Consider the following 16,003-nt stretch of genomic DNA (forward strand, 5'->3'; position numbering starts at 1 on the left):
CCCAGACCCTGGCACCCACAGGACTGTCCCCAGACCCAGCCCAGAGGGAAGACCAGGCATGCCGTGCCCTCACACTTTGGAGCGGTCCACGGGCTCCACTTTCCAGAGCCAGTTCTCTGGGAAATAGCTGCGTACGAGAACATCATCTTCATCTATCAGGTCCTCCTCCTGCAGCACGTCCTGGGCTGGGGACAGTAGGGACGGCAGTGAGGAGGGGATGTTTTGCCCTCTCAGGCATCACCACCCATTCCTCAGCTTCACCTGGCCGCTCACCTCGGGCAAGGCCCACCTGGCTCCTGGTCTGGTTCCTGCGAAGGTCCTCAGCAAACTTGCAACAGGACAGGAAGGGCTCCCGGCAGGCCAGCTGAGGCACGCGCGCTGCCCGCTGCTCACAGGTGCGCGCCATGGGCAACCTTGTCATCCCATCTTGGCAGCAGCGCTTGGTGTCTGGAGAAGAATACTGGCCCACTGCCAGGCCCAGGGAGGCTAGGCAGTTGGAGGGACTGAAACCTCAGCCCCATCAACCCCTAGAACCACCAACACATGTTTGAAGAACGGTCAGCAGGCCAATGGGCGGCACCAGCCAGCCTCTACCTTCAGCCCTTGGCTTCCTCGCCCTTGACACCACAACTGGCTGAGGGGCTGCAGAGGACAGAGAAGCGGATCCCACCCTGGCCCTGGACATGGCTCCCAGCATTCCATGGGCACCCGCAACATACACTTCTCGCTGATAGCCTTCTGGAAGTTAACACTTCTCTTTTGCCGACTTTTCTTCTTGGGACAGCTCAGGCCTGGTAGAGGGCAAGAGAACAGTCAAGCCACGGGGAGCTCAGCCTCCCTTCTTCCTAATCCTCAGCCCAGCCTTCTGCTCCTGAATCTGCCACACACACACACACACACACACACACACATACACACAGAGAGACATATAGAGACACACACAGAGAGACATACAGACATATACACACAGACATACACAGAGACACACAGACATACACACAGACACAAACACACAGACTCACACACAAACAGATACACACAAACACACACACGTACACACACCCAGACACACACACAGAAATACAGACACACACACACAGACATATAGACATACACACACAGACACACATACTCATACACTTACACAGACACATATACACAGACCCACACAGACACACACAGAGACATACAGAGACACACACACACACACACAGAGACACACAAACACACACAGACACATATACTCATACACTTACAGAGACATACAGAGACACACAGACACACAAACACATACACAGACATACAGACACACACACACAGACACACACAAACACACACAGACACACACACAGCCTTCCCTCCTTTGCTCCCACTGGCTCTTACCCTCTTTGGTTTGAGTTAGTCGATCACCATCAGAAAAGGCCAGGCCAGCAGCCTGGAACACCTGAAGGGCATCGTCCCCACCTCCAGGACCACAGCCAAGGTTGTAGCTGTTCATTACTTCAAAGACCTAGCAGGATAAGGCAAGAGATGCTAGGACACGAGTGACCCTGCTCCTCAGCTGAGGGTAGGTTCGAAGATGAGAGACGGGAGTGGGGAGACCAAAGACATCCAGGACCCAAGGGAAGACTGGGAAGAGCCTATAGGGACTGAGACCAGAGAACTAAGTCCCAGAGCTTAAGAGAGGAGGAGGGGGAGGAGGAGGAGGAGGAGGAAGGAAGGGGAGGAGGGAGGAGGAGGAGGAGGAGGAGGAAGAGGGGAAGAAGGAGGAGGAGGGGGAGGAGGGAAGGGAGGAGGAGGAGGGGGAAGAAGAATAAGAGGAGAAGAATGCATGGAGAAGGTTAGACAAACCTTGCTCATGTCGAGGGGTTTGTGAGACCGGCCACCCACAGCGTACAGAGCCGTGTCCACAGCTCCCAGTGCCACTAGGGCTTGGGAGTCGGTCTGAACCTGGAGCTTTATGCTGCCCCCGCTACGATACTCCTTGGGACCATCCACCTTCAATTTCAGCTGCCAGAAACGGGGAGAAAAGGACAATCAGCACACGGAGTGTGCGCGGGGACACAGGTCAGTAGTTAAGTGCCACATCCAAGCGTGAGGACTGAACCCCCAGAATCCAGGTGGGCACCAGGGCATGCCTGTGATTCCAGCCTGGAAAGGCGGAGACAGAGGGATCCCCCAGAGCAAGGTGGTTAGCAAGACGAGGCTTATCAGTGAACTCTAGGCTTGACTGAAAGAAACGGCCCCAGTGACTACGGCCAAAGAGCGAGTCACATGATCTCCGTGTCTCTACAAGCATGTGCACACGTGCATGTGAATCTGTGCAGTATGCAAACTATGCATACACACATGCCCACCTCCCATCCACGAAGATGAAAGAAGAGTGAATTCTCACCTCCAGCCCCAGGCACACTCAATGGCTAAACCAATCATCCTGTCCCCCTCAGAGCCCCTGGATGCACATGCACACTCGCATATGCGCACACACACAGAAGCACAGGCAAGCACACATGCATTCGAGCACACACATGCATACACATATGCAAGGGAACATGCAAATGAACATGTACATACATGCACATGCAAGCACACACACAGGCAAGCAGACATGCATGCACCCCACACACATGCAAACACACATGCATTTGAGCACACACATGCAAATGAACATGCACACATGCAAATGAACATGCACACACACATTCGCACATGCAAGCACACATGTATTTAAGCAATCACACCCTCATGTGTGTGTGCAAATACACGTGCAAATGAATATGCACACACACATGCACGTACATACATGAGCGCACATGCACGCACACACACAGCCCGCACCACCTCTCCAGACCCAGTCACCTGGCCCTCACAGTCCCCGGGCTGGATGTGGATGAGCAGGGAGTTGGCCACAGGGAGTCCTTGGTGATAGAAGTAGGCCACAAAGTAGAAAGAGGGTGCCAGGTGATGGCCCACCAACACGGAGACAGAGGTCAGGGTCCTCCTGGGCTCCCGACTCATAGCCACGATCTGGCCTCTGGAGATGATCTGAGCCGGGGGGTGAGGGAGATAATGAGTGGCTTCCTGCTTGGTATTCACCCTGCCCCCCGTCCTACACCCAGCACTCCTGTACCCCGGGTCCCACATACCATGTAGTAGTAATGAGAGAAGGTAGGCTCACGGATGCCCACGGTTCGAAGGTTCAGGATAAAGGTATCCCCCACACGAGGGGACCGAAAGTCTTGTGGCTCAATGGACAGAAAGCCACCGCTTCTTGAAGGTGGGGCTTGCACAGTGAGCCTGGCCACAGCCGGGTGGAGGGAGCCCGCAGACACCTAGAGAGAAGGCACAAAGGGCAGGGTCTATGCCAAGGACCCAAATACACCATCCCTTCTGCCAAACTCCACCAGAAGCACTCAGGAAACAGCTCGTGCATCCACCCTGTCCCCAGGCCCATCCCCGGGCCTCAGAGCAGCACTACCAAGAGCCGAAGTTCTGTGACAGTCTGCGGGATGTTGATGGAGATGCTGACTTGGCCAGCTCCATTGGTGTTCTGTTGAAAGTCATCGAGGGCTTGCGAGTCAGAGCCGGACACCAATATGGCAGAGACTTTGACAGGAACGGCAGAGGCTTCAGAGCCTGATACATCTCGGACCAGGGCCTGGAGGAGACGGTCAGAAAGAGGTGTCATCAAGACTGTGTGGCCCACACCCTCTCCCCTCCAGCCCTGCCCTTCCAAGAGGAACCTGCAGCAGGAAGGGGGCCCCAGGCACAAGATGCTTCTTGGTGTGGCTGAGATCCAAGGAGAGGGCAGATGACACAAAGCGCCAAGATGTCAGCTCTGCCTCCTCCATCTCTCCCCCTGCAAGACAGAGGGCAGAGAGGTGGAGGGCAGAGCCCAGGAAAAAGGAGACAAGAGCCTGTCTGTGCATCGCTTCATCTGTACAGGAGTGCATGGCGTATCTATCAGAGAGTGAACCAGGAGGAGAGTGGTTTGGAACAGTTAAATAAAAGAAGACAGGAAACGGCAGGACCGCACTGGGGTGAGACCGTCTCCTGGGTCTCCTGGGTCTGTGCTGGTCCTGAGCCTGAGAGGTGGCAGAGGTGTGGAGCTGCACTGGACGGCGAGGACGAGGAGCTGGCGGGTGTGTCATTTGTGTTTTTAAACTGCCTCCCCCTCAGAGTCCTCAGGAGCAAGGGCTGAAGTGCCAGCAGAGGGAAGCCACCCACCTGGAGACTCGATGATGGCCGCGGCAGCATAGAGACGCAGCCCCTCCAGGTCTCTGATCCCAATATTGGCTTTATCCAGGGCAGCCTGGAACTGGTCCTTTGAGATGGAAACGTGAGTCTGGCCTTCCACCAACTAAGACAAAGTAAAAAGGCCGTGAGTGGGGCCGGAGTCCTCACTTCCCCTCGTCACCCCCTTGTCAGTCACCTCCTTGACCGCTACCTTACCTTGGTCTGGGTCTCTAGGCCCCGAAGGAAAGTCCTCTTCCCCTGCTCATCTATGAGTGCAAAGCGTGTGTATGCCACGCCCTGCACAGGCTTCCCGTAGACGTACCTGTTGCCATGGGGAGATGGGAGGAGAGCTAAGGGCTGGGGTGATAACTCAGTCGGTAAAATGTTAACCACTCAACCACAAAGACCTGAGTTCGATGCCCCAGGGTCCCTGTAGAAATGCCTGGAGGTGTGGCAGCACCCATTTGTATCCCAGCAGTGGGAGCATAGAGACAGAAGGGTTCTGAGGGCCAGCCAGCTTAGCCCAGTCAGTGAGTTCCACGGCAATGAGAGAATGTATCTCCAAGGAGATACCTGAGGCTGTTCTCTGGCCTCCACAAACATACACACACATGCCCCCACACACAGACACACGCGTGCACGCCTCCAATCCCAGCACGCAAGAGCAGAGGCAGATGGTTCTCCGTGGGTTCAAAGCCAGACGTGACTACACACATGGTGAGTGTACAGTTGGCGTGAGACTCCGCCTCAAAGAAACCTCAAATAAAAGAGGAAGAGGAGGAGAGCCAAGGGTGGGAGGAAGCTGGGCTTTGCAAAAGACTGGCGGGGGAGGGCGGCATAGGTGGGTGGGTACCTGGCCTGGATGTCTAATTGGATATCATCACGGTCGGTGGGCACTGTCAGGATATATGGCTTCCAAGGAGTAATCTTCACTTCAAAGTTGGGAAGGACTGAATAAGGGTGAGGAGATGGGCAGGTCAGGCACTAGAGACAGGGTGCTCCATAACGTCCTCACCGAGGGCTGCCCAGCTCACTCCCTTGTCTCACCCCGTATGTCAGCGCTTACCGTATTTCTTCACTTCAAAGTAGGTGCTTCTATTGGACTCCAGGCCGTCTGTGAACCTAGCTGAGATCTTCCAGGTTCCGGGCCTGAGAATGGACAACCAAAGGAGTTGAGCTACCCACCCACAGACAGCCATGGCCCGAGTGAGTCCAGGCTATCCACCCACAGACAACTATGGTCTGAGTGAGTCCAGGCTACCCACCCACAGACAACTATGGTCTGAGTGACTCCAGAAGAAAGTCATGGTTTGAGCAGAGGTTTGGGAGGGGTAGAGTCAGAACATCTGGAGCGTGCCTCTGCCTGTCAGAGGTGGTAGACAGTGCTAAGGGAAGCAGGACTTGGGGTGGTACAGATCGAGGGGTACCCTGAGGTGGGGGAGCTCACTCTGAGATGTCTGGAATGATGAAGCTATCTTGGATGATGGATGTGGAAAGAGATGCCACCTTCTTGTGTACACGGAGGCCATGGGAGTTCTGCAAGGGGAGTCGATGTGGTCAGGTGGGAAGTCACATCAGTGTACACAGGTCGGGAAGGTCAGAGGTCAGACACTCACCTCCACTGTGACCGTGAGGGAGTCAGTGGATGGGCGCATCTTTTGATCCAGTGCAAAGACCCGATAACGAACTAAGAGAAAGATGGGGGTAGGTGAGAGGTGAGTGAGTGTCCTGGGCAAAGGGACTGGGGCAGCTTAGGGGAGACAATGGGGACTGAACAGCTAAGCAAGCCTCCAGGGTGGCCCTGTCTGTGAAGTCGCCTTAGTGTTCTAAGCTGCCTGAGAGTGGCAGAGCAAAGGCCCTGAGGCTGGAGGCTCACCCTGCTGCCCAGGGTTATAGATAGGCTGATCGGTCTGCACAAAGATGTGGCCTCGTCGGGAAGAGAAGAGCAGGTTGACACCCTGAGTCTCTGTGGCTTTAGATGCTATGTTCCTTAGCCATGGAGACTGGGCCACCAGCTGGATGTGGGGGGGCTCTGAGCAGGTTAAAGAGGCCACACCTCCTCACGTTTTCCAGTGGAACCTGTCGAGAGAGAAGGAGACTATCAGACAGAGCAAAAAGAACCCAACATGGAGCCCGAGGTAGGGACAGCAAGGCCGTTGTGCCGGAGGAGAGAGTCAGTGAGGGAGATGGGACTTTAAAAAGCAACAGAAGGGCCAGGCACAATGGCACCCGGCTGTAATCCCAACACTTGGGAGGCCCATAATAGGAACACTGAGTGATTACAGGCAATGTAGGCTACACCCTGAAACCCTGTCTCAAAAACAAAACTAAACAATAAAATAAAACAAAAAGGCAACAGGCAAACCAGGTGTATTTGGAAATCTTAGCACTTCAGAAGCTGAGGCAAGAGGACAGCCATGAGTTCAAAGCCAGCCTATGTCACATAGCAAGCTCCTGTCTGTAACTAAATAGACAGACAACGGGGTGCAGCAGAGAGGCCTGAGAAACAGCAGGGGTGTGGGCACTGGTTACCTCAAGGCTGAGAAGCACCAAGTCATTCCCCGAGCTGAGCTTAAAGTCCTTCTTTGGGGAACAGTCACCACCTGTTGGGTTTCTGAGGAACACTGATCCTTTTATCTCCTGTCCTGGAGGGGCATCCAGGAGCTGCACCCCCACTGACAGGGGCGTCCCCAAATTAACCACAGAAGGGGAGAACAGGAGCAACCTAGGAGAGCAACGAGGGGCATCTTCAGACCCAGCCTAACCCCACCACCCCGCTCTCTCACCCTTGGCCAACCCAAACGCCAGTGTCTTCCCCAGGACCTGGGCTTCTGCAGAGATGAGGCAAAGAAGCTGACCATCCAGACCAGCCCGCAGAGGAGCCGCATGACTGGGGGATCCAGGAGAGGTCCGACCTGTCTGGTCTGACCGTCTGCTCCCTTCTGGTCAACCTAGGGTTGGGGCAGAATTTGACTCTGGACCTCGCCCCTCCTCTTGCCCCATGAGCCGGGAAACCACGTGATGGCCAAGAAACGCAACTGGCCCTAGGCCCAGAGCTGGGGAGGCAGCCCAAACATCAGGGTCTCTGAAGAAATCTTGGCCCCAAAATGGATCTTGTGCTTCCTTGTTTATTCCCAGTACCAGGTACCTCCCTTAACTCTCTGTGTGTGTGTGTGTGTGTGTGTGTGTGTGTGTGTGTGTGTGTTTGCCCATGTGCGAGTGTAGACAGCTCCAACATGGCACGAGGACAGGACAGGTAAAGTTCCTAACAGAACGAGAACGGGGTCCCCAGACTGACCCTTGCCTCACATTCAGGACGTCCCTCTGCTTGGTATAGGCTCTAGCAGAAAGCCTGTAGTTCAGAGGACGGGGTACACCCTCGTCCCCACAGGGAAACTGGCCTGAGTAAGCCGTGTTCTCTCTCTAAACTATGATGAAATGCTCAGCCCCAGGTTGGGCTTCACCCTCTTCACAGACAGCCGTATGCACACCACACCGAACAAAGGACACCGGAAGAAGCACAGCACAAGTATTTTATTTGGCAACTTCAGCCTGACACGAAGGGCAGAGTCTTCTGCACCCTGTTCCAGTGTCTCCAGCAATCCCACTGTCTCATCCCCTTGGCACGGCTCCTGGCTCCACACCCACAGAAGCAAGCGCTGCAGCGCCCACAGCCCAGCTCAGGTGGGAGCCCCAGCTTGCAGCAGCAGAGCCTGGCACCCACTGCGGTGACTTGTTCAGCCACCCTGTGGTGGCACTTCCAGGAACCTCACTCAGTGAGCTGCAGAATCCAAGAGTTGGCTCCTCACGTATCTGGCAGGCGAAGGAGGGTTCCAGAAGTGGTAGGGACACTGTGTAACAGAAAGACAAGACTGGAGCCAGCTGCCTAGGCCCGAAGTGTGCAGACTCAGAATTGAGTGGTGTCCCCCGAGTCCCGGGGAGAATGAGAGGAACTGGCTTCACTGCTGACTGAGGCATGACTCAGGGGAAGCCAACCCTGGGTCCCTGCAGTTTTCCCAAGTCTCAGGACTAGACTCACCAGTCCACCAGCTGGGCTCCAATGAGGTCATGCACGTGGTAGGCAAGACCCAGCCGCACTGCTGAAGGGGCCCTGCGGCCCAGGAGCTCTGACAGGGCAAGCTCCCGGTACTTGGCCTTCCGCACCATGCTCAGTACAGCCTGGCGTCCTGGAGGAGGAGGTCCAGGAAAAGGAAGAGGTGAGTCAAACTTGAAGACCTGAAGACCCCCAAAGGGTGCTCCTGAGGTACCATACCTTTAACAAAGCACTTAATGAATCTCCCAGCTCCAGGCACAGCCAACCACCAGCTTCCAGCGTCACGGACAGTGAGGACCCCAGCATTCACCAGATGCCTGCAGGCGGGAGGCGGCCATGACGACGCAGCCTGGGCTCTGAGACCCCTCCCTTCCTTTCTCAGTGGTTGACCTGTGGACACTGAGCTTCCAGAAACACAGGCAACCCAAGCAGGGATCCACTCACTCTGCTGGCTCTACCACTGCTGCCTGGGTGTCCTTCTGTATTTTCTCTGTAAGTGTGTGTGTGTGTGTGTGTGTGTGTGTGTGTGTGTGTGTGTGTGTAGTATACTGTGTGGGCAGGGACACAAGCATGTAGAGGCTACAGGTTTACATTAAGTATGCGCAATAACTGACCTTCTAAAAAGTCATTTTTACGTGTATTTGTGCTTTGATTACATGTTTACCACAGGCATGCAGTGTCTGTGGTGGCCAGAGAGGGTACTGGATCCACTGAAACTGGAATTATAGACTGTTGAAGAGCCATTTTGTGGGTGCTGGGAATTGAGCGTGGGTCCTCTGGAAGAGCAGCCAGTGCTCTTAAACACTGGGCTATTTTTTCCCTTCTATTTTTCGAGACAGGGTTTCTCTGTGTAGCCCTGGCTGTCCTGGATCCTGCTCTGTAGACGAGGCTGGGCAAGCACAGCCCTGAAATGTGTCTGAGGAGTGAGGGTCATGACCTCATAGGTCTGGGCTTACCATGACCGATGAACTCTCCTCTCAGCCCTGCTACTTCCCAGGGGAGATCAGTGATGTCATACACCGCAAGTTAGAACGCAGGAGCCCAGGCTGGACCCCAAACCCGTCTGTACTAAGACCTTGCCTAATACTTTCTCTTTACAGGGGACCCTGTGAACTTGGATCTTTAGGGACCCTCTAGGGACTCCTGCAGGCTGGAGAATGTTTCACTTGACTAAACAGAAACCCAGCTCACTCAGAAGGAAAAGCGCTGCCAGAGACCTGACCCCGACCCCTGACCCCTGACCCCAGCACATCTCACGTGATCTCCGGGTCCCTGAAGCCGTAAGTCTGTGTCATCTGGTCCTGCTGGAAACTAAGGTCCCCACAGGCTGGGAACACTGAGGCCAGGAACTTCTGAACCGCCCCAGCACATGGTCGGCCGTCGCAGGCCTTGAGGACCTAGAACCAGAGTTGATGTCGGTGGCCAGCATGGGCCCATCCCCCACCATGGCTCTCTATCTCTGACTCCCCTCTCCCTGGGTGCTTCCACTTCCCTCTTTTCCCTGCTTTCTTCTTCCCTCCCCCACACTTCCTCCTCTCCTCCCCCATCTCACTAATTACCAGAGCTCTGTGCCCCGAGTGACATGTGGGCTACAGATAATGTTCCTTTTGTCAGTTATTTCTATGCCCACCACACTTGTCCCCTCCCCACTCCACCCCCTCTCTCACCCCCACCCCACCCCCTCTCTTACCCCCACCCCTGTCCCCCCCTCTCACACACCCTGGTCCTGTAGTCTTCCGTGAAGACAATCCCATGGGCATCCAAGTCAAAGCCTAGCTGGATGATTCTGATCTCTCCCCGCTCTTGAAGCTCCTTCTGTCTCCACAGAGATGATGGTGGAAAGAGAAAGACAGGGTAAGACAAGCAGCCATGTTCTGAGCCCTAGGGTACAGGGTCTGATTGCCAGTGTGTGTGTGTGGGGGGGGGGGTGGCGGGATTAGGACAGTAACCATGGAGACACTCAGGTGACCGACAGACAGCTGCTTCCATCCAGTCACCTGCCTCCCACACGCCTTATGAGCTGCGGGTCAATCAATATACATATTTTCTTTTCTTTTTTTTTTTTTTTAAGATTTATTTATTTATTTTATTTATGAGTACACTGTCGCTGTCTTTGGACACACCAGAATAGGGCATCCAGTCTCATTATGAATGGTTGTGAGCCACCATGTGGTTGCTGGGATTTGAACTCAGGACCTCTGGAAGAGCAGTCAGTGCTCTTAACCGCTGAGCCATCTCTCCAGCCCCAATATACATATTTTCTAAGAGCAGACTTATCAGTCACTACAATTAAACAGTGATGCAGGGTATGCCTTTAATCCCTGCACTTGGGAGGCAAAAGCAGCCTGGTCTACTGGCTAGCCAGGGCTACACAGCGAGAGCTTGTTTCTAAGGGAAAAGACAGACAGTGATGGAGACAAGGCCTGCCCCCTAGGACGCATCAGTCTAGATTCTGGGTGGAGGTGTGTGAGAAGCACTGGATAAATACTTAAATAAAAATGGTGCCGGCTGTGATAGCACATGCCTGTACTCAGTACTGGACAGGGGAAGGCAGACCTTTGAGTCTGTGGCCACCCTAGGCTGTAAGATCCTGCCTAAACGCCAAGCAAACAAACAAGAAGTAAACACAAGCAACAAACCTAAACAAGCTACCCAGGACTTCTGTGGGCAGCAACACAACAAAAGCCAGAGTAGGTAAAGACACTTCACCAATCTGACCACCTCAGCTCAGGCCCCGGGACACACATGCACTGTGGAATGTCTACCTGCTCACACACGCACATAAAACACATTCTGTTTAAAAAAATCTTTTTAAGGGGCTGGAGAGATGGCTCAGCAGTTAAGAGACTGACTGCTCTTCCAGAGGATGCTGGTTCGATTCCTGACACCCACATGACAGCTCACAACTGTCTGTAACTCCAGTTTCCAGAGATCTGACCCTGTTCTGGTCTCTGAAGGCACCAGGCATGTAGTGAGTGCATGGACATACATGTAAGCAGAACATCCATACACATAAAAAACGAGTCTTTTTTAAAAAGTTTTTTTTTTTTTTTTTTTTTTTTGGTTTTTCGAGACAGGGTTTCTCTGCATAGCCCTGGCTGTCCTGGAACTCACTTGGTAGACCAGGCTGGCCTCGAACTCAGAAATCCGCCTGCCTCTGCCTCCCAAGTGCTGGGATTAAAGGCGTGCGCCACCACCGCCCGGCCTTAAAAAGTTTTTAATTGTTTAAATAGGTGTGCATGGTGGCTTCCACTTCTAATCACAGCACTCTGGAGGCAGAGCCAGGGGATCTGTGAGTTCAAGGCCAACCTGGCCTACAGAGTGAAGTTCCAGGGCACCCAGATCTACAAAATGAGGCCCCGTCTCAAAACAACAAAAAAAAAATTTTTTTTTGCTCAAACATTAAAAAGCTCACAGGAGCCGGGCGGTGGTGGCGCACGCCTTTAATCCCAGCACTTGGGAGGCAGAGGCAGGAGGATTTCTGAGTTCGAGGCCAGCCTGGTCTACAGAGTGAGTTCCAGGACAGCCCGGGCTACACAGAGAAACCCTGTCTCGAAAAACCAAAAAAAAAAAAAAAAAAAAAAAAAAGCTCACAGGATCACAAGAATTACCAAACAGATATAGTAAAGCAAACAAAAACTCAGAGAGAGAAAAAACCAGGGAGGGGCATTTGCTGATCTGAGCAAATCTGCCCAGCACACGACCAAAAATAACAGGGCACACAGAAAGCAAAGCTCAGAAGTCATGCGGTCCAGGGCTGCATCTTTAGTCATACCAGAATGGCCACCAGGAGGAAAGCACTCCTCCCCAGGGAAGAGCGGAGGGTGCCCACACGTCAAATTACTTTGGATTCTGTTTTATTTTGCTTTTTGAGACACGGTTTCTCTGTCTCCCACACCTGCCTCTAACTAGCAGGACCCCTCTAACTCGGCCTTCTGAGCCCCAGAGTTACAGGTCTGAGGCACAATGCCTGGCTAATTACAACTAATTTATTAGGCATTTTGGGAAGAGCTAAGAGAGAGGTGTTTTAAGGTTCTTGACATGGGTAAATCATAAACGGCAGCAGAGATGCAGATTTCTCTAACCTGGTCAGTACACGCTGTAAGCACAGATGAAAGCACCCTACAACACCCTAGCGAGACTGCATTAAGTCCAAGAGACTTAAAAGGTAAAAAAAACAAAACAAAACAATAATGCCATTAAAGCTGACGAGTAAAAAAGCACAACGAAAAATTACTGGTAGGAAATTCTAAAAAGACGCAGCAGGCTTAGGGCTGGGGAGATGTCTCAGTGGGTAAGGTGGCCTTCTGCTGAGCCTGCCTCTGGGGTCCACATGACGGAGGTGACAACTCAATCCCACAATACCCTCTGACTTCTACACATGCGTGGTGGCATGTGCACATGCACACATATAAATGTGAATAGAATAGCAATAGAATGCTAGTTTGTAGCGCAAGCTGGCCTTAAGAGCACAGAGATCTGCGTGCCTATACCTTTAGAGTGCTGGGATTAAAGACATATGGGACTACACATGGCCAAAAATAATAATAAAATAAAAGATAATCATAAGTAACAATACAGGCTTAAATATGTCCTAGTCAGACACGGTGGTGCATAGCTTTAATTTAAGCACCCAGGAGGCAGAGGCAGGTGGGTCTCTCAGAGTGAGTTCCAGGACATCTAGTGCTGCATAATAAGACCCTATCTCGAAACCAAACTGAGAGAAAGTCCCGGTAGGAAATTTAAAACTGAGAAATGAAGTCAATGGACTAGGACCTCCGTGAGTGCCGAAGACATCAGTACAGCTGCATACAGGAGTGCTCATCGGGGGCTGGAGCGATGGCTGGGTGGCTGAGCCATCCTGCTCTCATAGAGCTCCCACATCTGGTGGCTCACAACCACCTGCAACGTGTAACTCCCCACCTCCAGGGACCAAGTGCTCTTCCGGCATCTGAGGGTGCAGACCCACGTGTGCACACACCCATGAGTACAAGCACATAGCCACAAACAAATAAGATTAATCTTTCTAAACACACTATTAATCTAAGATGATTATAAACTCATCAGTACAATAATAAAGGAGTCAAGAACTACGGAACATGGAAGTGTCTGAGGGGCTCAAAGAGAAGATATGATGTCTGTATGATTTCAGTGCCAGAAGAAAAGCAAAGAGAGATAATACAGAGAAATTTTTAAGAGCTGGTAACAGCCAGGCAGTGGTGGTGCACGCCTTTAATCCCAGCACTTGGGAGGCAGAGGCAGGCGGATCTCTGAGTCCGAGGCCAGCCTGGTCTACAGAGTGAGTTCCAGGACAGTCAGGGCTACACAGAGAAACCCTGTCTCAAAAAACAAACAAACAAACAAAGAGCTGGTAACAGGGCTGAGGAGGTGACTCTCCTGCCAAGCCTGCTGACCCAAGCTCAATCCTCCCCTCTCCAAAGAAAGAACAGACTCCCTCTAGTGGTCTTCTGACCACTGTAAACCCTGCCACTAGGGAGACGGAAGCAGGAGAACATCAGGTTTAAGGCAGTCTAGGCTATAAATTAAGACCTTGTCTTAAACAAAATGTTAAATTGTGTGAGCATGTTTGCACCCTACTGTGCAACTCTGAAAGTTTTTTGTTAAAAAAAAAAAATGTTACAGAGAGGAAGCACAGGGGCCATGGCCTGAGGAGGAGGGGAGAGATCAGAGGTCACCTGCAGGAATCAGTCTTCTTCCTCTGCACAGATTCCAGACACTGAACCCAGGTGATCCAGCTAGGAGCGCCCTTTACCTCTAAGCCATCTCACTGACCCTAAATAATTTATTGATGTTGTGATGGCTTAAATAAACTCTATCTACTGCTAGGCATCATCTTAATACCCACTAGCCATTTGTCTGTGAGTTCAGTCCCTGGAAGATAAGTTCCCAGTAACTCTGACTCAGCAACCCACACCAACAGATGACTGTGACTTTTGTTTTTAATTTAAAAAAAAAAGAAGAAGAAGAACCTTCTAGGGCTGTTGAGATGGCTCAGTGGTTAACAGCCCCGGCTGCTCTTCCAGAAGACCTGAGTTCAATTCCCAGCAACCACATGGTGGCTCACAACCATCTGTGATGGGATCCGATGCCTTCTTCTGGCACATAGTTGTATATGCACATAAAGCACTCACATAAAATAAACAAATCTTTATTAAAAAAAAATTTCGCTCACCCCCTTCACACAGACTTTATGTCTGGCTCAGAGACAGTTGTCCTGCTCTTGGAAATCAATAAACATTTTAATTATAATTGGGTTGAGTCTGTGGTCTTTCCCCAGGGGTCAGAAACTCTGTAACAACATAAGGGCAAAGCTAAGCATAAGATCTGTGACGGACGCTGAGGAGGAACTGCCCAAGTTAAGAGGAGCCCATGGAGGCATTCACAGTGTTACAACCTCTGAGTCAGGCAGAGGCCTGAGAGTTCATATAAAACAAGGGCTGGAACCTGCCCACTGGATTCAACTGGGAGTAGCATGTGATCCTTGGGCCTCCTCTCCTAGGATCTGTGAGGCAGTCCTTCACAAATATTAAACACTGTGTAACCTACACTACTCGTGGCTTTTGTGTGAAGAGACATGGCCCTGGCTTTCAATCACCTTGGTCACGAGGTTACGTCACCCCTCTAGTCGTCCTAAGGATCTCATTGAGGCCCTGTGCCTTCTACTTGTGCACCACAGCCTAGAATGATCTGCAATGTCGTGGCCCACTGTCCCGTACTTACCTGCAACTCAGTGCGCACATCAGGCTAGCGGTTGCTGTGTGCCTTCCTCCTCTGTTCGATCCACTAATCACTAACCGATCACTTGGAAAATCTAAACTCATCTCTCTCCCTCGGTCTCCTTCACCTGCGACCTTCCGTACACCTTTGCCCGTGCTCACCAACCTTCTCTAACACCCATCGCCTGTCAGATGGAAGTTGACATCTGCCTGCAGTTCCAAACCCCTGGGATGTGCTCTGCATCTGCCTTGGCCTAACGCCTGCTGACGGACTGGCGGCGGGGTCGCCTGAGTGTCTGAGCGACAGGGACTTGGCGAGTACCCTCGAGGCGACTCGAGGCTGCGGACCGGGGAAGGGAGGGGACGTCAAAGCTCTCCGAGGCGCTCCTCACCAGTTGTAGGTCGGCCACCGTCCGGTCTGGCACGAGGCTGTACACTTGGCTCCTCAGCGCGATGGGTGGCAGCGCGTCCTCGAACAGCCCCCGGGGGAACAGCTGCACGAGTTCCTCGATGGCCTCGCGCGCCGAGCCTGCGGTGGAGCAAGCCCGGGGTCAGGTCCGGGTGGAGGGCGCGCAGATGCTCTGACGCCTGAGCCCTCAGAGAGCCGCTGCCTGGGTTGCCATGGTTACCCACCCTGGTTCCTCCTCCTCCTCCTCCTCTCCCTCCTCCAAGGGTGAGTACCCTCCGGGCCTCCCGGTTGCCATGGTTACCAGCTCTCGCCCTCAGAGGATCCGCTCTCACGGGCCCCGGCGCCCGCTGCCGCTTCACTCCAAAAGCCTCAGACGCCAGGAGCCGTCTCTTGCGACTCATAGCCCGGATTTCAGGGTTCCGGGAAACGATGCCTGAAGACAGCGTCTTCCGGCGCAGAGTAATGACGACGGGGGCCTCTGACAGGTCGTCTCAGTTTGATGACGAAGCAGCCTCCCTTCCGTCGCCCGCGCCGCTGCTGATTGGCTCCCGTCCGGGGCGCTCACTG

The 16,003-nt window shown here is 53.0% G+C and overlaps 1 protein-coding gene and 1 pseudogene across 1 annotated transcript; both read right to left on the reverse strand.

Moving 5' to 3' along the window:
* Positions 1–53: 53 nt before the first annotated feature.
* On the reverse strand, positions 54–7,187 carry LOC114616426 (annotated as a pseudogene).
* A 566-nt stretch (positions 7,188–7,753) lies between these two features.
* LOC114616427 (serine/threonine-protein kinase 19) lies at positions 7,754–15,877 on the reverse strand. The gene is made up of 7 exons (XM_028761891.1): positions 15,738–15,877; positions 15,420–15,556; positions 10,010–10,105; positions 9,548–9,687; positions 8,510–8,607; positions 8,276–8,423; positions 7,754–8,087 (listed from the first exon to the last, which is right to left on the reverse strand). Exons 1-7 carry the CDS (start codon positions 15,835–15,837, stop codon positions 8,042–8,044), a joined length of 765 nt encoding a protein of 254 aa, XP_028617724.1. The 5' UTR covers positions 15,838–15,877; the 3' UTR covers positions 7,754–8,041.
* Positions 15,878–16,003: the final 126 nt, after the last annotated feature.

Source organism: Grammomys surdaster, unplaced genomic scaffold (assembly GCF_004785775.1).
Source record: "Grammomys surdaster isolate TR1022 unplaced genomic scaffold, NIH_TR_1.0 320015, whole genome shotgun sequence".
Classification (NCBI taxonomy): domain Eukaryota; kingdom Metazoa; phylum Chordata; class Mammalia; order Rodentia; family Muridae; genus Grammomys; species Grammomys surdaster.